This window comes from Schistocerca piceifrons, chromosome X (assembly GCF_021461385.2).
Source record: "Schistocerca piceifrons isolate TAMUIC-IGC-003096 chromosome X, iqSchPice1.1, whole genome shotgun sequence".
Lineage (NCBI taxonomy): Eukaryota > Metazoa > Arthropoda > Insecta > Orthoptera > Acrididae > Schistocerca > Schistocerca piceifrons.
The window spans coordinates 320,493,855-320,521,750 of NC_060149.1; the positions used below are offsets into that span (position 1 = coordinate 320,493,855).

The 27,896-nt window shown below is 39.8% G+C and overlaps 1 protein-coding gene across 1 annotated transcript in view; it reads left to right on the plus strand.

Annotated features, from left to right (window-relative positions):
- The window catches only part of LOC124721608 (microtubule-associated serine/threonine-protein kinase 3), a 263,031-nt gene that overhangs the window by 61,598 nt on the left and 173,537 nt on the right, over window positions 1-27,896 (plus strand). The window contains exons 7-9 of the mRNA XM_047246660.1: window positions 682-757; window positions 4,750-4,980; window positions 24,458-24,689. Coding sequence (XP_047102616.1) covers window positions 682-757; window positions 4,750-4,980; window positions 24,458-24,689 — 539 coding nt within the window. The remainder of the gene's footprint in view (window positions 1-681; window positions 758-4,749; window positions 4,981-24,457; window positions 24,690-27,896) is intronic.

Below are 27,896 nucleotides of genomic sequence, written 5' to 3' on the forward strand. Positions count from 1 at the left end.
CCCACACTGCAATCCCACCCAGGAGTGAGAAGCCCCAACATCTACATATGCCAGCAGCAAATGGAACATGTCCACAAAGGTGTGGCGATGGGTGGTTATAAGGGTGCTCCATTGGGCTGTGGCCTTCAGTCGGGATGGCCCTGTAATTTGCTAGAAAACCACAGAGGGCATTAGGTGCTGTGTGAGACATCATTTCTTCACATATGATGACCATGACATAGTAATTCGTTGATGCAACTCTGCTGGTCTAAGGTTCGAACCCCAAATATGTCAAGGATAATTGCGTGAAAGAACACATTTGCAAGATGCATTTAGGTCCTTTTTCTGCAAACCTCTGGAACAAAATCTAGAGATTGTGAAGGTGAGCCTCTAGAAATACATCAGATATGGTCATTCCAAAACGTAAGAGATTATAATGGTGAAGTCTCTATGGTGTATTTAGCACAAGGTGGGCCTGTGATGTTGCATCCATGGAGATTTGAAAATATGATTTTAGGAACTATTTTACTAAATAAAATGCCATGGTGTAATTTTCCAGAGTTCATCCAGGGTCAGTGAGGCACAAATTTCCACTTCCACCTCTTTGTTGATTGTTAACTCAGTCTTTCATTGGCAATTTGTATTTCTCTCATACTTCAGAGTTAGCAAATATTGCATGAATTATTATTTTTTTTCTTTCAGTAGTCCGAGTCGTTCCCCAGTTACAGATGATGAAATTGTTCTTATGAACACATTATACAAGGAAAGATTCCCAAAGGTGAGTATTTTTCTCCATTGTGTTTGTACCATTTCATTCAGAACTATTAGTACAATTATCATCTCTTCTGCTCCACATCCAGGAAACTTCTTTCCTTTAGGCTACTTCTTCTTTTTTTTGTCATTTTTACACATAATCTGAGTCCTTCACACTTAAGACTTTTCAGCACCAGCTCATCCCAAATGGATAGCTGTGGGAGCTGGAATAATTAAGGCAGCATATGAACAACTAGGAAGAGATGAAGTATAAATCCTTAGATAACAAGAGGTACTGAATTTAACTGACAAAGGAAGAAAATATAACAATGTGGCAAATAAATTTGGCAAATGGGAATGCAGATGTGTAAAAAATGCGATTGACATGGAGTGCAAAATCTCAAACCAGGAATGGCTAGAGGGAAATGCAAAACTATAGAACCAGTCATGATTACGAGGAAGATAGATTCAACCTATTGGAAAATAATAGAAACTTTTGGAGAAAGAACAACCATCTGTCTGAATATCAAGAGCTCAGACAGCAACCTGATACTAAGCAAAGAAGGGAAGGCTGAAATGTGGAAGGGATATGTAGAAGGGCTATACAAAACAAACAGATTTGAAGACTACATTGTGGCAAGAAAAGATGAAATCGATGAAGACAAAATGGAAAACTTGATACTGGGAAAAGAATTAGATGGGGCAATGAATGAGCTAAGAGGAAACATGGTGCAAGGAGTAGACATTCCATCAAAATTTTTGGGAATCTTGAAAGAACCAACCATTACAAAACTTTTTAACGTGGTATGCAATATATGAGACAAGCAAAATACCCTAAACTTCCAAGAAGAATGTAGTAATATCAGTTCCAAAGACAGTAGATGCAAACAAGTGTGAGTATGTGAATATTGGAACCACGAGTGTAGTAAGAAATAGCCAAAGAATAGCAATGTGAGTTATTTGCAAAATAATGGAACGACCGGTAGACGATGACCTTGGTGAAGATCAGTTTGGACTGAGAAATGTAGGAACATGTTAGACAGTACTGATCCTATGATTTATCTTTGAATATTAGTTTAGTACTTGTTCCATAGATTATGAATACGACACTTCGTAATGATGTGGAATGTGTCAGGTTAATAAAAGGTGTCTATACAAGATATTACATTACACAAAATATCACATGACACTTAATATTTTTAATTTTTTTTTTGTGGGGGTTGGGGAAATTACCCACTTATTATATCCAAAAATTCATCTAATGAGTAGAAGGAGTTGCCATTAAGAAATTCTTTAAATTTCCTTTTAAATGCTATATGGCTATCTGTCAGACTTTTGATGCTATTAGGTAAGATATGCTAAAGAATTGTGAACCCACATTTACATCACTTGTAGAGAAATCTTTGGGCAGTGTTGGCTAGAATACTCTCTTTGAAATTCTTAAGGTAGCTTGTATAATATAAAGGGAACAGAAGGTTATTTATTTTGCAGAAACCAAACTGCAGTTCTGCGATCGAAGGACATAAAAGGGAGGTAGGAATTGAGAAGATGGCGAGGCAAGGTAGTAGCCTATCCTCCTCATTATTCAGTCTGCGCATAGAACAAGCAGAAAAGGAAACCAAGGAGAAAGTTGGGAGGGAGTTTAAAGTTCAGTGACATTGTAATTTGCCAGAGACAGCGAAGGGCCTGGAAGATCAGTTGAATAAAATGAACATTGTCTTGAAAAGAGGTTATAAGATGACCAACAACAAAAGTAAGACAAGGGTAATGGAACATAGAGTAAATCAGGTGATACTAAGGAAAAATAGGTTATACAGCTAGACATTGAAAATGTAACTAGTGGTGGAAGAAGTAGAGGGGGCATAAAAAAAAACACTGGCAATAGCAAGAAAGTTTTTCTGAAAAAGGGAAACTTCACATCTAATGTAAATAATAATAATAATAAAGATTTTATTGTCTTTAGGCCATTACAGCAATTGACAACGTCAAATGAAGTTACAATTTATAATACAGTGTGATAAGGTATTGACTACTGAAATATTTTAGCTTATATTACAATAAATGTACAGTGGGTCATCTGTTGGATTACTGCATTTTACAGTTGAAGAATTCATTGATATCATAGAACGGGTGGGCAATAAACCATTCATGCAGTCTTTCTTTGAATGTATGTTCAGGAAGATCCTGTATGGCATGTGGCAGCTTATTAAATAGCTTGTGCCCTGTGACTTCATAGCTATTTATTGATTTTGATAGTCTGTGGTAAGTCGTGTATATGTGTTTGATGCTTCTTGTGTTGTAACAATGTACATTTTCTCTACGTTTCACATCTTGTAGGTTCTTCTTCGTAAAGATTAAGACATTGTATATATAGAGGTTTATTACAGTCATAATTTTTTGTTTAGTAAATAAGGGTTTGCAGTGAGCCTTATGTGAAGAATTTGTAATTATCCTAATGGCTCTCTTCTGCAATAATAGGATGTCATGTATATGACTACAGTTACCCCACAAGATAATGCCATAGGATATTATACTCTGGAAAAATGCAAAATAAGATGATCTGATGTATGTTTCAGGTACACAATTTCTGAGTTGTCTTAATAAATAAATTACTCTAGATAGTTTACTACTAATATAGTTTACATGTTGGCCCCAGGACAACTTTTCGTCTAAATAAACTCCCAGGAATTTAACAGAACTAGGGTCATCAGATAGTGGCTTGTCTCTTAGAGTGAAGATTATCTGCTGAGTTTTATTTTCATTTAGCAGGAAACTATTTGCTCTGAACCAATATGCTGCATGAGTGAGTGTATTTTCAGCACAGGTTTTAAAACCATTAAGACTGTTACTGCTATGGAGAAAAGTCGTATCATCTGCATACAATACAGTGGTGGATCTAATAAACGAGGGGAGGTCATTGATCATTATCAGAAACAGGAAGGGCCCCAGTACAGATCCCTGAGGCACACCTACTTTAACATTTTCTATGTTTGACATTTCCTTACCAACACAAACTACCTGTTTACGGTTGTTGAGATAAGCTTTTAATAGTCTGAGACTGTTTTCTTTGATGCCGTAGAATTCTAGTTTCTCTAGTAGTGGCATGTGCTCAACACAGTCGAAGGCCTTGCGTAGGTCACAGAATGAGACCTGAGCAAAGCCTTTGTTCTCAAAAACTTTGAGGATGTAACTGACTACCGTGTTGATTGCATCAATGGTCGACAGATTCTTCCTAAACCCGTATTGTGTAGCATTAATTATTCCTAGAGTCTCAAAGTGAGATGATAATTGTTGGTACATGATGCATTCTATTACCTTGGAGAATGTGGGTACTATTGAAATAGGCCTGTAGCTAGATGGAGAGTCTTTATCTCCCTTTTTGTATACTGGGACGATCCTAGACAGTTTTAACTCATCAGGAAAATATCCCTCAAGTAAGCACTTGTTTATCAGGAAGTGTTTTCTGAATGTGCTTGTCCAGGGTGCAGCCTTATACAAAAGTGAAACATGGCTGGTAAACAGTACAAACAAAAAAGCAATGAAGCTTTTGAAATGTGGTGATACAGTTAAATGTGGAAGATTGGACAGGTAGATCACATAACTGATGAAGAGGTGCAATTGAATCTGGGAGAAAAGTATTTTATGGCGTAACTTGACTGGGAGGAGGGACCTGATGGTCCAAAAGTATCAAGGAATAGTTAATTTGGTAATCAAGGGAAGTGGCAGGGGAGCAGGGAAAACATTTTAGGAAACCAAAGCTATTATTTATGCAGAAAGGATGATACTTGCACAGGATATACTAGCATGGAGAGCTACAATGATCCATTCTTTGCACTGAGGACAACCACCATCGCAACACTATTGTCTGTTGTTGAGAGTCTGCACTTTAATGTTAATTTATAAGACTTTCTGCTGATAGGTATAGCACTTTTCATATTGTTTCACTGCCATATTTATGATGTTTTAATGGAGAAAACAGTGTTTGTATTTAATACATGTGCGAAATATTTTTTTCAGGCCACTAAGCAGATGGAGGAAAGATTGCAGAGTTTTATTGATGAAAATAAATCACTAGATTCAAATGAGAAGTTCAGCATACTTGCCAAAGACTGTGTCCCCATAGTGAGATTTGTTCACCATCAGATTGTGGAGATGGCAAGAGACTGCCTTCAAAAATCTGAAGAAAAACTGGTCACCAGCAGATATTTCTATGAAATGTCAGAAAATTTGGAAAAGTTGCTTTCGGAGGTAAATCCCTCACCTGAAGTCCATTGTCTTCTTGTACTCCTTGTGATTTTAATTATTTACTTTCAGAATTCTGTGTTGCCCATAAGATCACCTATTCAGCCTGGCAAATACATTATAGCAGAGAATTATGTGTGTAGTAAACCTATCTGAGCCAAAAAATGTGATAGCAGACAGGCAGTATGCATTTGGATTTTGCATCTATATTCTATATATTAAAACATTAATTTTGCATTTTTGAATTTTATCTGAAATGGAGCCAGGTCTTTTCTGTATAACTGAAGCAGTTCTCACGAGAGACTGGAAGATGAGAACTCCATGATCTGGCACCGAGATAAGATGATTCCAATTTTGCTTTCGTTGTGTTGTTCATGTTATATGATAACTTATGCTAAGTGGCAACTTGATCTGTGCGATACTTCTATTAATATGTCTGTTTAAATTAGCAAGAGATGGAATTTGTAATACTTATCACATCCATTGCTTTTTGTAAACTACTCATGCCTCCTGTATGGCGTTATATAGTAGCTGACCCAGTAGGTCAGTCTTCAGTGGCTGATAATTGTTGAAGTCGTAACGGAACAGTAGCAACCCTTTTTAACAGTATAATAAAAACAGTCAATTGAGATCACAACACTTATTTATTTATTAATTCTGGTAACCGGTTTCACTCAAAAGTGGCATTCTTGAGACCAGTAGGTCCTTGGTGATCCTTGGAGTCAGTTCACGGAGATGATGTATGTACCAAAAAGTACCAGTCGACAACTGTCCAACTGCAGTTGTCGACTGGTACTTAATGATATGTACAGCAACTCTGTGAACAGGTTTCATGCATCATCAAGAATCTACTGGTCTGAAGGTGCTCACTTTTGACTGTAAACAGGTACCAGAATTAATAAATAAATAATTTTTATGAAAGGGACTGACTGTTTTTACTATTCAGTGGCCGAGTTTAGATTTGAAATCCTAAGTTTCAAAGCATGAGGCTGGTCAGCACTGTAGCTCCTCTGTTACTGTAATTTCGACATATACTTCAGCAACCACCATTTGGTGTGACGAAGGAACATCATGTGTCATGAAAAGCAGTTAGTTTCACTTAAATGCCCAATTTTGAAGAAGATACAGATCTGTCTAAGGAAAGGGCGAAAAAACCGGCTTCAGGGGTTGTGTGGGTATAGAAATTGAATGGTCATTATCAGACAATTTCTGCGACATCTGCCGTGCCCTAGTTGTATTAGGCATGTTATGCTGCTCATAGGATTTCAGTGGTTCTTACCACACCCGCTAAAAACATTCCAAAATGAATAGCTGTACTGTACTAAAACAACAAATCCCAACCAAAAGATGTTAGGGGGTTGCCCTCTATGAGTGACATCACTGAAGAAATCGGTGATGTGTTGCAGAAAATGCCAATTTTTTCCTGATTGTGAAATGAGAAATTATCTCAAGTTTTATATATTTGTTAGCATTGCATTGTGTTGCAGTAATGCTTAAACTTGTAAAGTAGCTTAGAAATGAAACACTTATTGTAGAAATATGTCATAAAGAAACATGCAACCACAGTAAGAGCAATTTTTCAGTAAATTCTTGCATGGTGAAGAGTATTTTACATCACTATTAGTAATTTCCTTTCCTGTTCCACTTGCAAATAGAGTCACTGTCTATGTGTTTCTGTATGAGCCCTAATTTATCTTGTCTACATGGTCCTTACTCAATTTATGTTGGCAGCAGTAGACTCATTCTGCAATGAACTTCAGATGCCGGTTCTCTAATTTTTCTCAACAGTGTTTCCGTAAAAGAATGCCATGATTCCTCTAGGGATCCCCATTTGAGTTCAAAAAGCATCTCCGTAACACTCGTGTGTTGAATGAACCTAGCCATAACAACATCCTTCTTGTGAATTGCTTCAATGTTCTCATTTAATTTGATCTGGTGGGGAACCAAAACACTAAAGCAGTATTCAAGAATGGATCCCACTAGTGTTCTGTTTGTGGTCTCTTTTATAGATGAGCTATATTTTACTAAAGTTCTCCTACTTAACCAGTGTTGTCAACTTGCCTTCTCTCCTACCATCCTTACAATTTCATTTCATGTCACTTTGCAACATTACACCTTGATATTTCATTGACTGTGTCACGCAGCATGCTACTAATAGTATATTTTAAACATTATGGGATTGTTTTTCCTACACATCTGGATTGACATACATTTTTCCACATTTAGAGCAAGCTGCCACTCACCGCACCAACTAGAAATTTTGTCTAAGTCCTCTTGTATCTTACTACAGTTACTCGACACCCTCCTGTACACCACAGTTTCATCAGAAAACAGCCACAGATTGCTGCTCACACTAAATGTCAGATCATTTGTGTTTATAGGGATTAAGAGCAGTCCTATTGCAGTTCTCTAGGGCACTCATGATGATATCCTTGCATCTGATGAATACTCGCTGTCGAGGACAACATACTGGATTCTATTACTTGAGAAGAGTTCAAGCCACTCGCGTATCTGGGAACCTGTTCTTTATGCTAATACCGTCATTAACAGTCTGCAGTGGGGCACTGCGTCAAATGCTTTTTGGAAATCTAGTCGTATGGAATCTGTCTTTTGCCATTTGTACATAGTTTGCAGGTATCACTTGAGAAAAGGGCAAGCTGAGTTTCACACCAGCAGTGCTTTATAAATCTGCTGTGATTTACATCTCAAGGAAATTTGTTAGACCCAAACTTAGAGTATGTTCAAAAATTTTGCAGCAAAGTGGTGTTAAGGATATCAGTCTATAATTTTGCGAGTCCATCCTTGTATCTGTCTTACATACAGGAGCAATCTGCACTTTTTTCCTGTCACTTGGGACTTGGCACTGGGCAAGAGATTCATGATAAAGACAAGCTAAGTAAGGGGCCAGTGCGATAGAATACGGTTTGTAAAACCTAATTGGGATTTCATCCGGACCTCGTGACTTATTTGTTTTCAACTCTTTCAGTTGCTTCTCTACACCAGCGATGCCTATGAATGTTCTCCATGTGGGAATCTGTGTGTTAGTATGATCCTCGTGCAGGAATGATTTCTTAAAAGCTGAAATTTGAAACTTCAGCTTTCCTTTTGTCTTCTATTTCCACATATCACTGCTCAAAGAAGACTTAACATTTTTACATAGGACCAGAATATTCTCGGATTCTCAGCAAGATCTTTTGCTGAGAAATGATGCTGGAAGTTGTTGCACGCTTTGCAGAAAGAGACATGATGGAGATTGACATCGAGTAATGGGCTGGATTGGGGTAGGGGGTGGTCAGAGATGGCTGGAGAGAATTAATTGTTAGTCCACGTCTTAAGGAAATCAATGTTGTGAAGTAAATCCCTTATGCTAAAGTGAAAAAACCCTATAGGACCATAAAACTGTCGCTGTTGTTACCATGTGTAACTGTGACTGAATAGGGTTTGAATACGAGATATTCCTCAACTCTGACGACATCAGTAGAAGCTGGAACCAACTCCCATACTTGCAAGTGGTTTTACAAAGAAAAATCCCCAGTAAAGACAACTTTACATACCAGTTCACTGTCTAGTGCTCTTGATAGCAATTAACATCAACTGTGCAGGTAGATATTGAATTATTAGCTAGGGCTTCCAAGTCGACAACTTCAAACTTGAAACAGATAATTGTGAATTTGGGTGAAAACTATTGGGCCGTAATGAACTGGTTCCGTCTGACACATAAGACAAAGTTCTGGAGACAGTACATGCGAGTTCGAGGGTCTCTCTAAGGGAACCAACAAACTGCTAACCAAAGCCTTTTTCTGTAGTCCCACCAAATTGGCAGAAGACAAATCACAAAGAAAACTTCAGCACTAAAATGTGTATTATACATCAGTGAAACATTGATCATTCAGTATTAATGTTTAGGAACTGTGACTTTACCACTGTACAGTCCTTTGAGTCTTCATACACCAGAGACCAATTTCAGTTGGTTTTAACAGTCCTGTTATAAGAGGTTGTAATGTTGAACCAATGATTTCAGTGTGGAAAAGGCTTAAGCCCTAGCTAATAATAAGCCTTGACATCGAGTAATGGGCTGGATTGGGGTAGGGGGTGGTCAGAGATGGCTGGAGAGAATTAATTGTTAGTCCACGTCTTAAGGAAATCAATGTTGTGAAGTAAATCCCTTATGCTAAAGTGAAAAAACCCTATTGGACCATAAAACTGTCGCTGTTGTTACCATGGTTAGGCTTAAGCCCTAGCTAATAATTCAATATCTACCTGCACAGTTGATGTTAATTGCTGTCAAGAGCACTAGACAGTGAACTGGTATGTAAAGTTGTCTTTATAAACTATGAGGCCGTCTACTACCTTATGACAAAACTTCTCCAACCATTCTATTTGTGTGGAGAGTTATGTGCGCATAATGTTGGGGGGATGTAGCTACCGCATTCTCTTGGTTGGAAGCATAAAGAAAGAAGCCTTATACATTCTGAACACATTGCTGAGCATGCAAATCAGCACTGATATGCTGTCAGCCTCGACCATGGATCCTTAATATGTTCTCCTTATGTCTATACATTTCACATTGGGAAATGATAATTATTTGCCTTCCAGTGACCACTTCCCAATCTGAATATATCTGATGTATATTGCAGCACCCGGAAAAAGCCATCAAAGTGGATTAGTATAATTGGTTCCTGTACACCCAACTCGCTGTATTTGAAAACAGCACTGCTGTTAGGGACTGAGTGGTGCAGCAGTAGGCTGCCTTGAAACACAAGGACATCTTCTGCAAACTGCAAAATAGATAGCACAGCTTTTAGGAATTTTATTGCTTTTCTCAGGTTTTCATTTGAGTCTCATTCATAAATGTTTTGTTAAGTGATGTCTTTAGTAGGAAAACTGTATGTTCTCAGTATCCTTTCAGTACAACAAAATCTATCATTTGCTGAACTTATTTGCGTGTTCCACTTCATGTCTTTACTCGTTCTTAGCCCCAGTTATTTTTATAACATGACTGAGTAGTTGTGACTTATTGTGTCAGGTTACTAATTTTTTTATGTTTTTTAAAGAGCAAATCCTTAAGTTTCATTTGTTAAGAGCATGTTGCCAGTCATTGTATCAGGCCAATATTTGGTCAAAAGGTAACTGGATGTTACTGAAATTTGTATTGAATAAAATTCGCTAATACATAACTGCATCATCTGTGAAAAGTCAGAGACCACAACTAATAGTATTTGCCAAGTCATTAGTGAATGAAATCAGTAGTAACAGACATAGTTTACTGCCCTGGGCCACACCAGGTAAAACTTCTATCTGTATATTTGTCCAGGATAACTTTCAACATTCCTCTTACCAAGAAATTTTCACTCCATTCACAAACCCGGTTAGATATCACAGACACATCAGTCTTCCTTGGTAGTCATTGGAGTGGTACTGAATAAGATTTTCAAAAATCTGTAAACATTGAATCGCCTTCATTACCTTTACAGATACTTCTGAAATGAATACTTATTTCCATGGAAAAAGTAAGCCTACTGGACAGAATGTTAGTCTCCCCCTTAAAAGGGTACACTAGTCATGTAGGTGTTGTGTAACTGGTGTAAAATTCTTACCAGAGAGTCATGTGACACCCCACAGCTGACATATGGTGTGACAGTGAAGTGGTGTGTACTACTCGTTGTATGGAATAAGTACAATAAGATGCGTCAACATCGAGACATGTCAGGATGCCAGAAAGGAGCTGTTGTTTGCATGTGCCCATGACTGCATTGTGAATGAAAGTGACCAATTTGTTTGTGTATCAACATGGACTGTCATGTATATGACGAATGGTGTACTTCTTGTACTCATGCAATGTGATGTAAGAACAGTGGTTGTATGAGGATGTTTTCTTTCTAAGAAATTAAAGATACCAATGGGTCCCATGCCATAATTGCGTAATTACAAGTGAGACAACTAGCAAGAGTATAAACGAAGTTAACAAGAAGTCACTCAACTTATGCAGAAATTGATAGTGTGTCGCCTTCTATCAAAGTGGCCACCACCAAGAAAGTCTGCCACCTCCTATAGCTCAGGCTGAATTTCCGGGATTTTGAACAAAGTGAAACAAGTATACAAGAAATTCCTGTAACATAAAACATGAAGCATGAAACAAGTATACAAGAAATTCCTGTAACATAAAACAATTACCACAATCAGCAAACTGTGCACAAAAACACACTAGATATATCACTTGAAAGTTTAAAATGTAATCTTTAGTTATCCATATTTCCGTATTCATAACAATTCAAGTTACACCAGAACAACAAATAACATGACTGGCAGCCAGGTCACTGTAAGCTTAAGCACTACTTAGAACACTGCTAAACCTTTCTGAGGTTTCTCATAAATAAACACTCCTCAGGTAGGGTGCTAGGAACTAGTCTGTCAATATAGAACAATTTCTCACTGCTATTTGTTGCATCCAAATGTTACTGAACACAGAGTATTATAGTTCCCCTGACTGTAACTGTATCATCATCAGGGCTACAGATTATTTGAGCCAGGAAATATGACCATAACTCCCATAATTAGTTTATCACAATGCTGAGGATGTGCCACAGTACTGGTGAGAATTTAGTATGTATTACGCATATTCCAAAATGGTGGCTGATGTGCACAAATTCACCTCACTGCACTGACAGGTCACCAGCAAAGTACACCCACACTCGCACGAGTGAAGACTGCCCTCAGTACAACAACAACTGAGATATGCAGGCGCATGCGTGTGTGTGGCGCGCGCGCACCCGTCTGCCCGCCGTCCCCCCCACCCCCCCACACACACACGTGCGCACGCGCGCGCACACACACACACACACACACACACACACACACACACACAGCAGGCCAACTGTACTGACCACTGTAGCAGACTTCAGGCTTTTTAACCCCCAGAAACACTGGTCTCCTGAAACTATATGACCTGGCTGATGTCCGGCTTCACTGCATACAGGCCTAAATGGCACACCTTTTTGCCCTTGCTACCATCTGGAGAGGAAGCTAAAGACCATAATAAATCAAAACAAACAGACAGCAATGTGCAGCAAGATTGATTTGGGTGACTAGAGGCAAAGATAGCTGGCACATGCATTACTATTCTTTTTTTCCTCCCTGCCTGTCCATTGGATTGTCTTCATAGTGCTGATTATGCTTGGATCTGGCTTGATTTTCGACACTCATTTTCTTCCCTTCTATCATTCTACAACTTTTCATTCTCAACTGTCTGGTCTCCTTGTTGTGTTTGACTTGCTACTTCTTTTCCAAATTTTACAAAGTGTGGATAGTGCAAGGAAGGTTATCAGTGCAGCATATGTTCCACCTTTTGTGCCTCCCTCTCTTTGCACCTGTCCATTCTTGCAGAGGAAAAATGCAGCATGGTTTATTATTAATGAAAACTTCCTCTTCTGTCCAATCTACAGCTCTTCATACCTGTGATCATCCCCACTCAAAAATTTGAACATGGCCAAAGGAATTATCTTCCACAGAGATCTTATGCTCCAAACCGTTGAGGAGCTTCATACTAGTCTCCTCTGGCAAGGTGCATATTTTATCAGATTAGTACAAAAAGGGCCCAAGATAATTATATGAATACAGGCGCCTTTATCTTCGTCTTTGGAGGGAATGTCCTCCTGGAGAAATTGAAAGTTATGGTGTACAGGTGAGGTGCTTCAGATGTTTATGATTTGGGTATATCATCCCGCTGCATGGTGGACCCAAAATGTGGCACTGGTGAACAATCACTCCACAAAAGTAGTCCTTGTGAACATTGACCTTTGTGTGTCAACTGCACGGAACGTCAGCCCCCCCACATTCGCCAGTTTGCCCAGTTTTCAAGAAAGAACAAAAGATACAGGAATACAAATCTATGGACCACCTGTTGTATTTTAAGGTATGGAAGAAATGTGAACGCCTACATCTGTGGATATGACAATCAGTTATGCTATCATCGCAACTATCGATCCCCTTATGTCTACCTTCCCCAAACCAAACCTCCCACCACCCTACTCTCCCATGGTTCCCGCAGTATTCTCTTTGGAAACCACTTCCAGTACATGAGCCAGAGAAGCGTTACCCTTCTTTGGTGTCTGTTGATGACAGGGATTCCTCTCAAGAACCCTCTCTCAGGCAACCCCCAGACTTGAGACCCTACACCTTGAGTCCCTGTCCCCACACCCAATGCAGATGGCCCCTTGGATGAATGTTGCCCATCAAAGTTTACAAGAAAAATACACTGATGAGCCAGAGAAACTGGTACACCTGCCTAATATCATGTAGGGCCTCCGGGAGAATGCATAAGTGCCGCAACACGATGTGGCATGGACTCGACTAATGTCTGAAGTACTGCTGGATGGAACTGAAACCATGAATCCTGTAGGGCTGTTCATAAATCCATGAGAGTATGAGGGGGTGGAGATATTTTCTGAACAGCACATTGCAAGGCATTCCACGTATGCTCAATAATATTCATGTCTGGGGAGTATGGTGGCCAGCGGAAGTATTTAAACTCTGAAGAGTGTTCCTGGAGCTACTCTGTAGCAATTCTGGATGTGTGGCTTATCACATTGTCCTGCTGGAATTGCCCAAGTCTGCTAGCCGGTGTGGCCGAGCGGTTCTAGGTGCTTCAGCCTGGAACCGCGCGACAGCTACGGCCGCAGGTTCGAATCCTGCCTCGGGTATGGATGTGTATGATGTTCTTAGGTTAGTTAGGTTTAATTAGTTCTAAGTTCTAGGGGACTGATGACCTCAGATGTTAAGTCCCATAGTGCTCAGAGCCATTTGAACCATTTTGCCCAAGTCTGTCGGAATGCGCAGTGGACATGCATGGGTTCAGGTAATCAGACGGGATGCTTACATACGGGTCACTTGTCAGAGTTGTATCTAGACATATCAGGGGCCCCATGTAACTGCAACTGCATGTGCCCCACATCACTACAGAGCCTCCACCAGCTTGAACAGTCCCCTACTGACATGCAGGGTCCATAGATTCATGAGGTTGTCTCCATAACCGTACACATCCATCTGCTCGTTACAATTTTAAATGAGACTCGACCGACCGGGCAACATGTTTCCAGTCATCAGCAGTCCAATGTCAGTGTCAAAGCTTAAAGCTTTGTGTCGTGCAGTCATAAAGGGTACACGAGTGGACCTTCGGCTCCAAAAGCCCATATTGATGATGTTTCATTGAATGGTTCGTACACTGACACTTGCTGATGCCCCAGCATTGAAATCTGCAGCAATTTGTGGAAAGGTTGCACTTTCCTCACTTTGAAAGGTTCTCTTCAGTTATCGTTTGTCCCATTCTTGCAGGATCTTTTTCCGGCCACAGTAATGTCAGAGATTTGATGTTTTATCGGATTCCTGACATTCACAGTACGTTTGCGAAATGGTTCGTATGGGAAAATCCCCACTTCATTGCCACTATGGAGATGCTGTGTCCCATCGCCCGTGCACTGCCTATAACACTACTTTCAAATTCACTTAAATCTTGATAACCTGATTTGTAGCAGCAGTAACTGATCTAACAACTGTGTCAGACATTTGTTGTCTTATGTAGGCATTGCTGTGTCGTATATAGGCGTTGCCGACCACAGCGCCGTATTCTGCCTATTTACATATCTCTGTATTTGAATACGCACGCCTATGCCAGTTTCTTCGTTACTTCAGTGTAGTAGTAATAATAATAATAATAATAATAATAATAATAATAATAATAATAATAATAATAATAATAATAATAATAATACCCGTGGAGGCCTGGGAAAAGAATAGGCCTCTGGTATGTTCTGCCAGTCGTAAAAGGCGACGAAAAGAACAAACCACTAATAGGGCTGACCCCCCTTTTAGTGTGATTAGTTGGTTCAGGACAAAACTAATGAAGCCTCGGACAAGTGCGATCATGGTCGGGGACGACGCTTGAACCCTATGCCCGTCTACAATGGTAATGACACTGCTAGCGACACGGAAAATGATTTAAATCCAAATAGAGGTGTTTTGCAGGATATGCTTCCTACAACCACCCTAGAAGGAAAACAAAGACAGAGGATGAGATGGTCAGATGATGTTAACTGACACCTTATGTTCTGTTATTACGAAGCAACAAACTTAGGAACCAACACAACTGGATACAGATCACAAGTATACACAACATTTATTACCAGATACCCAGAATTAAAATTTTTAACAGAACAACGACTAGCTGATCAGATCCGTGTAATAATAAAAAATAACAGGATACCTCAGTCAGAATTAGAAAACATCAAACAACAAGTACAACAAATACTGGAACAAAATAATGTGCAATCAGAAGAAGAAGAAAATACAGTAATGGACTCAAACATCCCAGAGCAAACAAACAAAGAACAACACGCATCAATTAAACAATCAGAGGAAAACAAAATCTTAAGACAGCCACCAGAACAAGCACTCACTACACTAAATATACACACTAGGCAGAAATCAGAACCAGCCAACACACCGAAGAAACCCACAAATCCAGCATGGCAACACAAGCTACAGATCAGAATAGAAAAACTGAGAAAAGACATCGGACAGCTAACACAATTTATAAGAAATGAAATATCAGACAAAAAACAAAAAAGGTTAGGTAAAATCTCACAACAAGAAGTGATAGAGCAATTAGATGAAAAGAAGCAGAAATTACAAGCATTGGCCAAACGACTTAGAAGATACAAAAAAAAGTGAAAATAGAAGGAAACAAAACCAAACATTCAACACAAACCAAAAGAAATTTTACCAGACAATAGATAACACACACATTAAAATAAACAATCCACCAAACATAACAGACATGGAACACTTCTGGAGCAACATATGGTCAAACCCAGTACAGCATAACAGGCATGCACGGTGGATACAAGCAGAAACAGATACATACAAGATGATACCACAAATGCTTGAAGTGATACTTTTGCAACATGAAGTCACCCAAGCAATTAATTCAACTCACAATTGGAAAGCCCCTGGAAAAGATAAAATAGCAAATTTCTGGCTAAAGAAGTTCACCTCAACACATTCACATCTAACTAAATTATTTAAAAGTTGCATTGCAGACCCTTACACATTCCCTGATACACTTACACATGGAATAACTTATCTGAAACCTAAAGATCAAGCAGACACAGCAAACCCAGCTAAATATCGCCCCATAACACGCCTACCGACAATATACAAAATATTAACCTCAGTCATTACACAGAAATTAATGACACATACAACACAGAACAAAATTATAAATGAAGAACAAAAGGGCTGTTGCAAAGGAGCACGAGGATGTAAAGAGCAACTGGTAATAGATGCAGAGGTGACATATCAATTTAAAACTAAACAAAGGTCGCTACACTACGCATACATTGATTGCTAAAAAGCTTTTGATAGTGTACCCCACTCATGGTTACTACAAATATTGGAAATATACAGAGTAGATCCTAAATTGATGCAGTTCCTAAACATAGTAATGAAAAATTGGAAAACCACACTTAATATCCAAACAAATTCAAATAACATCACATCACAGCCAATACAGATTAAGCGTGGAATATACCAAGGAGACTCATTAAGTCCTTTCTGGTTCTGCCTTGCTCTGAACCCACTATCCAACATGCTAAATAATACAAGTTATGGATACAATATTACTGGAACATACCAACACAAAATCATACATTTGCTATACATGGATGATCTAAAACTACTGGCAGCAACAAATCAACAACTCAACCAATTACTAAAGATAACAGAAGTATTCAGCAATGATATAAATATGGCTTTTGGAACAGACAAATGTAAGAAAAATAGCATTGTCAAGGGAAAACACACTAAACAAGAAGACTACATATTGGATAACCACAGCGACTGCATAGAAGCGATGGAAAAAACAGATGCCTATAAATATCTAGGATACAGAAAAAAAATAGGAATAGATAATACAAATATTGAAGAAGAACTAAAAGAAAAATATAGACAAAGACTAACAAAAATACTGAAAACAGAATTGACAGCAAGTAAAAAAGACAAAAGCTATAAATACTTATGCTATACCAATATTGACCTATTCATTTGGAGTAGTGAAATGGAGTAACACAGACCTAGAAGCACTCAATACACTTACACGATCGCAATACCACAAATATAGAATACATCACATACATTCAGCAACAGAAAGATTCACATTAAGCAGAAAGGAAGGAGGAAGGGGATTTATCGACATAAAAAAACCTACATTATGGACAGGTAGACAATTTAAGAAAATTCTTTATAGAGTGAGCAGAAACTAGCAAAATACATAAACCAATCACTCATATAAATACATCGGCTACACCACTGCAATTTCATAACCATTTCTACAACCCTATAGATCACATAACATCAACAGATACAAAGAAAGTAAATTGGAAAAAGAAAACACTACATGGCAAGCACCCGTATCATCTAACACAGCCACACATCAGTCAAGACGCATCCAACACATGGCTAAGAACAGGCAATATATACAGTGAGACGGAAGGATTCATCACTGCAATACAGGATCAAACAATAAACACCAGATATTACAGCAAACATATTATTAAAGATCCCAATACCACAACAGATGAATGTAGACTTTGCAAACAACAAATAGAAACAGTAGATCACATCTACATCTACATCCACATTTATACTCCGCAAGCCACCCAACGGTGTGTGGCGGAGGGCACTTTACGTGCCACTGTCATTACCTCCCTTTTCTGTTCCAGTTGCGTATGGTTCGCGGGAAAAACGACTGTCTGAAAGCCTCCGTGCGCGCTCGAGTCTCTCTAATTTTACATTCGTGATCTCCTCGGGAGGTATAAGTAGGGGGAAGCAATATATTCGATACCTCATCCAGAAGCGCACCCTCTTGAAACCTGGCGAGCAAGCTACACTGCGATGCAGAGCGCCTCTCTTGCAGAGTCTGCCACTTGAGTTTGCTAAACATATCTGTAACGCTATCACGGTTACCAAATAACCCTGTGACGAAACGCGCTGCGGATTTACAATACTAGCAAATACAGAATACCCCAGAAGACATGACAATGTGGCAAAAATAATACATCAACAACTTGCCATGCAATATAAATTAATAAAACAACACTTTCCCACATACAAGTATGCACCACAAAATGTACTGGAGAATGATGAATACAAATTATACTGGAACAGAACCATTATAACAGATACAACAACACCACATAACAAACCTGACATCATACTCACCAATAAAAAGAAGAAATTAACACAACTAATCGAAATATCCATACCCAATACAACAAATATACAGGAGAAAAAATTGAAAAATACATCCAACTGGCTGAGGAAGTGAAGGACGTGTGGCATCAGCATAAAGTTAACATTATACCAATTATACTATCAACTACAGGAGTCATACCACACAATTTCCACCAGTACATCAATGCAATACAGCTATATCCAAACCTATATATACAACTACAGAAATCTGTATTTATTGATACATGTTCAATTACCCGAAAGTTCCTAAATGCAATGTAACATATACCGTATAGTTAAAAGGAAGTCACGCTTGATCAAGGTCCGCGTCACTTTCCATTTTTAACCAGACATAACGTCTGAGAAAGGAATTTATAATAGTAGTAGTAGTAGTAGTAGTAGTAGTAGTAGTAGGGACAAGGCTGCTCGTGCCCTCCACATAGTCGGATTATGAGCTGATGTTTGTGGACTCCACTGGTTACTGACATTGATCTTGCAGCATGACCAGTCCTCCTGGCCCCTTCACACCTAAACTGGCCTCCAGTCATTTGGTCATTCAGTGGAATTGTAAGGGGTACTACTGTCACATACTGGAACTGCAATACCTTATTTCCTCCTTTTTCGGCAGTTTTCATAGCTCTCCAAGAAACACACTTCTCTGACAACCATTCTCCAATGCTCCATGTTTATTGTTCTTTTTGTCGGGATTGTGCTGGTTGCAAGAGGGCATCTGGAAGGGTCTGTCCTTTGGTTTTTACAGATGTCAGTGAATGGATTCCTGTTCATACCTCAGTAGAGACAGTAGCTGTATGGGTGCAAACAATCTCAGTGATTACCACTTGGAATGTTTACCTACCTCCAGGTGGGCCTCTTACTTATGTTGACTTGACCACATTAATCCAACAACTTTCCACTCTTTTCTTCTGTCTGGGGGCTTGAATGTGCACCAAGCCCTGTGGCAGAGTACCACTTCATCTGGTAGGGGCCTTCTAATTGACCAGCTTCAGCTGCACCTCGTTAATGATGGTTTTCCTACCCATTTCAGTGCCACCTTTTCAGCTTTCGATATAATGATCTCCTTCCCTAATCTTGTGGCTTTGCCACATTGGTCACTGCACAATGACCTTTGTGACAGTGACCACTTTCCGCTGATCCTGTCGTTTCCTTGCCACCGACAGACAAACCAGCTACCACATTGGGTGCTTCACAGAGCCAGTTGGCCTTTGTATGCCTGTGCTGTTACATTCACTGCCCCTCTGTTTGATTATATTGATCATGTTGTGCAAAGCATCTCAGACATGATCATTCACACTGCTAGAACTAATATTCCTCTTTGTAAAGTTCACCGCCACTATTGGCCGGTGCCGTGGTGGACCAAAGACGTTGCAGTAGCTATTCAGGATCTCTGACAAGCCCTCCTACAATTCAAACAACATCCTTCAAAGACCAACCTTATCACTGTTAAGTGACTTCATACTAAGGCTTGTTATCTAATCAAATGCTGGGAGCACTATGGCTCGTTCAAAGGAATGTATGCCTCTTTATCTCAGGTTTGGGCCGAGTTCCTTGGTTTTATGGGCTGCCAGCACTCAATAGCCATTCTGGGTCTTGTCCAACAGGGTGGTCTTTTAACAATTAATTGGTTCATGCAGATCACCTTGTGAACAGCATCAGTGTCTTCTTTGTACAGCTACCTTTCTACTGCAGAAGCAACAGTTTGAAGACATCCCCTTGTGTTTCACTTCCCACCAAGCTGAGTCCTATAATGAACCATTCACTGACGGGGAACCATTCCAGGCACTTGTCCCGTGACCTGATTCAATTCACAGTCAGATGATCCAACACCAGAATGTTCCCCAAATGCAACTCTGCTCAGGGTCTTCAACAATATTTGGCTCCAAGGAGCCTTCCCCTTTCAATGGGGAAATAGCATAGTTGTCAGAGTCCTTAAGCCGTGCAAGAACCCAACATCTCCTGACAGTTACCAGCCGATTAGCGTGACCAAATTACTCTAAGTTGGTTGAAACTATGGTTTCCTGCAGATTATGCTGTGTTCTTGAATCTCAGAGCCTCCCCCCCCCCCCCCCCCTTTTAGTGTGGTTTATGGGAGGGATGATCCACAACTGTCCATCTGGTTAGGGTGGAAGGAGCAATCTGACAGTCTTTTTCTAAATGCCAACACCTTGTCGCAGTCTTTTTTTTGACCTGCATAAGGCGAATGTCACCTCTTAGTGCCACCACATTTTACTTACCCTCCATGACTGGGGCTTTGAAGTTCTCTACTGATTTTTATTCATCAGTTCTTATCCCACTGGTTGTTCTGGGTTAGAGTCAGCACTTTACTCAGGTCACCATGGAGCCAAGTGAACAGTATCCCACAGGGCTCTGTGTTGAGTGATGCACTCTTCCTCATTGCCGTCAGTGGGCTAGTGACCTTTCTTGAGCTATTGGTCACATCTGAGTTGTATGTCAACAATTTTTTTTTACAGCTCCCACTAGGAAGCCTCTGTGGAATGCCAGCTTGAGGTGTATTGTGGTGATCCTCTGCATGGTCTCTTTTCCACGATTTCCAATTCTCTCCTTCAAAAACGCAGGTCATGCATTTCTGCCATCATACACAGCACTTCCTGACTTGGAACTAGACTTGGGTACCCAGCACCTGGACATTGTAGCACAGTCCCATTCCTTGGGCCTCCTTTTTGACAAAAAGCTGACTTGGCTGCCTCATATTTGTCAACTGAAGACTGGCTGCATGTGGAAATTTAATGCTCTCTGCTTCCTCACTGACAAATCTTGGGGTGCAGATCACGCTACTCTTACCTGTGGTTAACAGGCCCTGGTTTCGTCCCAACTGGACTATGGTTGCCAGGTTGATGGCTCAGTGGCTCCTTCAGCTTTAAAACTGTTATAACCAGTCCACCATCATGGTGTGCATCAGGCCACTGGCTCCTTTCAGACTAGTCCTGTAGACAGTCTCCATGTCGAAGTGGGGATCTTCCCTCTGTAGATTCGACAGTACCAGCTCATGGTCTCTTATGCAGTCATCATTTGACAATTCCCTAATCCTCCCATATATTCTATTCCCTTTGTATACATGGGGTATCATCCTCCTGATACCCGCCATCAGGTGGGATTACCTGCTGGAATGTGCCTCGCTTCCCTCAGCAAAGATCTGAAGCTGCTGTCCCTGGATTGTGCTCCCCATGTTTTCTCGTGCACTCCACCTTGGATGGTGCCTAGGTCATGGACTAGGGTCAATATCTTCCAAGGCCCTAAAGTTTTGGTCGCCCGCTTGATCTTTTGTCATCTGTTATGTCCTAGTTTTTGAGGAGTTCCATGGTGCTACCATCTTTTACACTGACAGCTCTAGAACTGTGGATCTGATGGGATATGCTTTTGCATCTCCTGCCGGTATGGAATGCCGTTTGGTCCAGGGAACATGTATTGTGTTTATGGCAGAGCTGACAGCTGTTAGCAGTGCCTTCAGTTTTATTAAAGTGGCCTCCCATGACCGTGTTTTAATATCTACTGACTCAGTGACTAGTCTCCAGGCCGTTGACTGATTCTGTCCTTGCCAGTCTTTGGTCTCCACTATTCATGAGTTTCTTGCTTACCTTCATCAGGCTGTCTGCTCAGTTGCCTTTCTGTGTGTCCCAAGTCATGTGAGTATCCTAGGGAATGAACTGGTTGGCCATCTGGCTAGAGAAGCACTTACTCACTCTCCTGGCACTTTTCTGTTGCCAGATATGGATTTCTTACTGCATGTGAGACCTCCGCTCACTTAGAAATGGAACGACATCTGGTAGGCTGCTGCCCCATCTGAAAAAATTCTGCACAGTCAAGGAGACTACTCCAGCATGGTGCTCCTCCTTCACTTTTCCCAGAAGGAATCCACAGTCCAGTTCTGTCTCCGCATTGGTCATAACAGGTTGACTTGTAGTTTCCTTTTGTGTAACGAGCCATTCCTGATTGCAGCGGTGGAGCCTTACAGACAGTATCTTGGTGGAATTGCCTCTCGTTGTGGCCCTCCATGGTAAGTGTAGACTCACAGACTTGTTGCCTCTAATATTGACAGACAGGTCACAGATGGTTGAAATGGTTCTATGTTTTCTTTGTGAAAGTGGTTTTCATTCTCAGTTATAAGGTTTTAATTTGCTCTGTAGCAGGGCCAAGGTGGTTGGGGATGGGATGCCTCCCACTGCATGCTAGGTCTGATGGATCCCTGATCCTACCTCCTTGATTAGGCTACTCTTTTATCCCTTTTTTACTCTGTTTTAATAACTTTTAGATTTGCTTGGCCTCCTTTCTGCCACACGTAATTTTAAATTCTAGATGTAGCACACTGTTGAATACTGAGCAGACTAGACTAATGAATCAGATGGGACAACTATGGGTGGGTATTTCATGTTACATGCAGAGACCTTGGGTACCCACCTTCCGACTTTTCTGTTTCCTTAACCATGCTTCTATTATTGATGGAACAAAATCTGTCCATTATTTTTCTTGCGTTCTCATTTTTACTGTTATGACTGTCCCGAATAGATCAGAAAATGTTCTCAGTGGAGGCCTTTACTTCTGGATGCATCCATCTTGGTTCGAGGGACTGATGACCTAGTTGTTTGGTCTCGTAACCAGCCCCCCCACCCCCTCCCCCATGTGGCCACCTCAACCAACCAACCAAAGTGTCACATTCATGAGAGTAATATTTCAAACAACATGACAGTGGCTCACACAGCTATGTTTAGTAAAAATTTCCTTACATGTGGCCCCCTCAACCAACCAACCAACCAACCAACCAACCAAAGTGTCACATTCATGAGAGTAATATTTCAAACAACATGACAGTGGCTCACACGGCTATGTTTTGTAAAAATTTCCTTGGTGGGTGAAATGATTTGTTACAGAATAATGTTATTTATGGTGTGATATGTTGTATTAAAATTGTGACAAAATCTGTATTTCCTAAATCATGTCACATCTATCCCCTTTGTTTTGCTGTTTCTGTCCCATGCCCTCACTGAAAGTATAATGCTCTGCTACAAAATTAGGGAACATTTTAGTCAACTGTGACATTTAATGACCTGTTAGAAGAGTGTGCGATAGTAAAGGGAAAAAGTACACTATTTTATTTGGATGATTTTTCTCTGCTTTGTCTATAATTCTTTATAGCAGATACAGCCATGGTTTGTACAGTCGAATTCATTCCATAAATCACAAAAGATGATTCTAAATTTCAACTAATTATCATGTATTGTAGAGAAGAGCAAATTCATTTTTCAGTTGATAAGCCATAACTGCATTTGAATTGTCATTTCAGTAATGAATGACACCTGCTGAAGCAGGTGAGTATTCTTTTGGGAATAGGTTTTTAAGAATGATTTAAAACGTCAAAAATGACATAGCTAAACTGGTCCATATTTACATTTTCTTTTTCACAAATCTTGTATTAGGGATTGTAATATTGAATGTTTTAAATTTTTTAACAAAATATAGCCAGATGTACTCATAATCTTGAAGTACTTGCATTGCCAAGGGGAAAAAATAAACCTACAATCAAATAAAGATAAAAAATCTGTCAGGTTATGTGCGTCAGCATAGACACAATCAAAATGTGACACCGATGATAACTTTCTAACCCAGATATTCATTCATCCAGGAATAGAGAGGAGAGGGTTGAAAATAAGATCATTTGAATATCAAGAGGGAAGATCATGTAGAACAGCAAGTGAAGGGAGATAGAGCATTATGGCGTTTCAAATGTTTTGTGTCTCCATTGATGTAGTGACCTGGCTAACTATCCTCCTTTGTGGCAAAATAATTAATTTTCTTTGAACTCTCTTCTTTTGTCATGCAATGAAGGGATACCTATCCAGAGTGAAAGCTGTGGTTTGTGTTGTCCTGTTGTTTTTGTTTGTTCTTGTGACATAAGTTAACCAAGAACTTTTTATAATATAATTTGTATTTTACTAACATGTGTAAATGTGAACATCTTTATTCGATATTTAAAAGGAATATATTAAAGACTAATTTTTCTGTAAAGCATAGTTGTTGCAATAGACTGAACACAAATTGACAAATCTACAATAGCAGTTACCATTAGGAAGACATGCATTTGTGATTCAAGAATAATGTAACGTTGTTTCTGTTCTTGGTGGTGTCCTAAAGTTGGTGACTTATTCCCATTAATAAATTGTTACAGACAAAAGATAAATCACCTGATGCAGCAGCCTGGTTAAGTGGAATAATAAAAAAATTACTTCTTATAATTTCTCGCCCTGCTCGTTTACTGGAGTGCTTAGAGTTTGACCCTGAAGAATTCTATTTACGCCTGGAACAGGCTGAAGGCCAAGCTAAAACATCGTATGGAATAAAGGCAGAAATAGCTCAGTATGTCATCAACAAATTGGGTTTAACAAGAGATCCCATAGCAGGTTTGTAGTATTGTGAATTTAAGTTACAGTTTTTCTACGTTTTGTATTATTAGTATATTACAAGTGTTTCAAAATTACATTAAACATGTAAATATGAGAAATTTTATAACTCTTGACAGTAGTGCTTAATTTTGTACAGTTGCATTACCAGGTGCTCTCAAACATGTTTACCATCATGTTTTACCCATGAAAACCAGAAGTACACCTACATCTACATCTACATCCACATCCATACTCCGCAAGCCACCTGGTGGTGCGTGTCGGAGGGTACCTTGAGTACCTCTATCGGTTCTCCCTTCTGTTCCAGTCTCATATTGTTCGTGGAAAGAAAGATTGTCGGTATGTCTCTGTGTGGGCTCTAATCTCTCTGATTTTATCCTCGTGCTCTTTTCGCAAGATATACGTAGGAGGGAGCAATATACTGCTTGACTCCTAGGTGAAGGTATGTTCTCGAAACTTCAACAAAAGCTACTGAGCGTCTCTCCTGTAGAGTCTTCCACTGGAGTTTATCTATCATCTCAGTAACGCTTTCGCGATTACTAAATGATCCTGTAACAAAGCGCGCTGCTCTCTGTTGGATCTTCTCTCTCTCTTCTATCAACTGTATCTGGTACGGATCCCACACTGGTGAGCAATATTCAAGCAGTGAGCGAACAAGTGTACTGTAACCTACTTCCGTTGTTTTCGAATTGCATTTCGTTAGAATTCTTCCAATGAATCTCAGTCTGGCATCTGCTTTACCGACAATCAACTTTATATGATCATTCCATTTTAAATCACTCCTAATGCCTACTCCCAGATAATTTATGGAATTAACTTCTTCCAGTTGCTGACCTGCTATATTGTAGCTAAATGATAAAGGATCTTTCTTTCTATGTATTTGCAGCACATTACACTTGTCTACATTGAGATTCAATTGCCATTCCCTGCACCATGCGTCAGTTCGTTGCAGATCCTCCTGCATTTCAGTGCAATTTTCCATTGTTACAACCTCTCGATATACTACAGCATCATCCACAAAAAGCCTCAGTGAACTTCCGATATTATCCACAAGGTCATTTATGTGTCCTACGACACTCCCCTGCAGTACACCTGAAATCACTCTTACTTCGGAAGACTTCTCTCCATTGAGAATGACATGCTGCATTCTGTTATCTAGGAACTCTTCAATCGAATCACACAATTGGTCTGATAGTCCATATGCTCTTACTTTGCTCGTTAAACGACTGTGGGGTTGTATCGAATGCTTTGTGGATGTCAAGAAACACGGCATCTACCTGGGAACCTGTGTCTATGGCCCTCTGAGTCTCGTGGACGAATAGCGCAAGCTGGGTTTCACACGACCGTCTTTTTCGAAACCCATGCTGATTCCTACAGAGTAGATTTCTAGTCTCCAGAAAAGTCATTATACTCGAACATAATACGTGTTCCAGAATTCTACAACTGATCGACGTTAGAGATATAGGTCTGTAGTTCTGTACATCTGTTCGACGTCCCTTCTTGAAAATGGGGATGACCTGTGCCCTTTTCCAATCCTTCGGAACACTACGCTCTTCTAGAGACCTACGGTACACCGCTGCAAGAATTGGGGGGCAAGTCCCTTCACGTACTCTGTGTACAATCGAACTGGTATCCCATCAGGTCCAGCGGCCTTTCCTCTTTTGAGCGATTTTGATTGTTTTACTATCCCTCTGTCATCTATTTCGATATCTACCATTTTGTCATCTGTGCGACAATCTAGAGAGGGAACTACAGAGCAGTCTTCCTCTGTGAAACAGCTTTGGAAAAAGACATTTAGTATTTCGACCTTTAGAGTGTCATCCTCTGTTTCAATACCATTTTGGTCACAGAGTGTCTAGGCATTTTGTTTTAATCCACCTACCACTTTGACATAAGACCAAAATTTCTTAGGATTTTTTGCCAAGTCAGTACATAGAACTTTACTTTCGAATTCATTGAACGCCTCTCGCATGGCCCTCCTCGCACTACATTTCGCGTAGTGTAATTTTTGTTTGTCTGCAAGCCTTTGGCTATGTTTATGTTTGCTGTGAAGTTCCCTTTGCTTCCGCAGCAGTTTTCTAACTCGGTTGTTGTACCACGGTGGCTCTTTTCCATCTCTTATGATCTTGCTTGGCACATACTTATATAATGCATATTGTACGATGGTTTTGAACTGTTCAAAGCCCAAACATAATTGTTACTCAGTAACAATGGGGTTGCAGTCTTTATTTTGTTCTTCAATTCATTGATATTGTGAACCTTATGTCCACAGACAGGCTCCTTCATCGTACAGTATAATGTGAAATCAATGGTCGTGGGAACATGAAGGCCAGCATGAAAGTATGACATGACTTATCCAGGAACATAAAAATGTGTTAGCAAGTGTGTCCCAGGATGTATAGGCATATTTTGTTGTGATACTCATGTTGCAGAAAATATGTCATCAGTCTGGTGGACAATGGGAAACTTATTGACTGTATACACATGTAACATCTTTCAGTAGATGACTGAAGGTACTTGATGTGTGTGTGTGTATTTGTGTTGTATACTTGTGCACTTAACAAAAGCTTTTGTTCAGTGCAGGAGTGGTATACCAATGTATCTATGAGGTTAAATGGACATAATGTTATGTATTTATAGCTAATATCAATGGTGGAACAATGTACATTTGTTTGTAGTTATTCAATTTATAGAAATGCATAGCTGAGGTTTTTTTTTTTTTTTTTTTTGACTTGGTGAGCTGATCCTAGACCTAAATCGTTTGTCTTCAATGCAGTATACCATTACAGCTCTTTATTGCATTATGCAGTGATTAAAAACCATACAGGACAAAAATGGTTACACAGTGTGAATGTCGTGTGTCATAGCACGCAAAGTAGAACAGTGAAAGCTGCAAAAACCAAACTCAGTCTCCACAATGTCTTTGGAACATACTGTTTCCACACGTTGTTTTACCACAGCAGGCCACTACATGCAGGCTTTACAAATTGAAAGTGAGTGTTTTTTGAGACACCCAAACTTAGAGCAATTGTAACAAATATATTGCCTTGTGCTAGCTTCGCACCCATAGCACCGTCCTCTTTAAGGCACCATACTCTGGTTCTCACTCCCATCATCTTGCTATTCGACCCCCGCCAGTCTGTTGACAGATCTTTTGAGAGGTCAGTTGATATGCTTACTGCCAACCTTTTGTAGTAATTGGCCTCT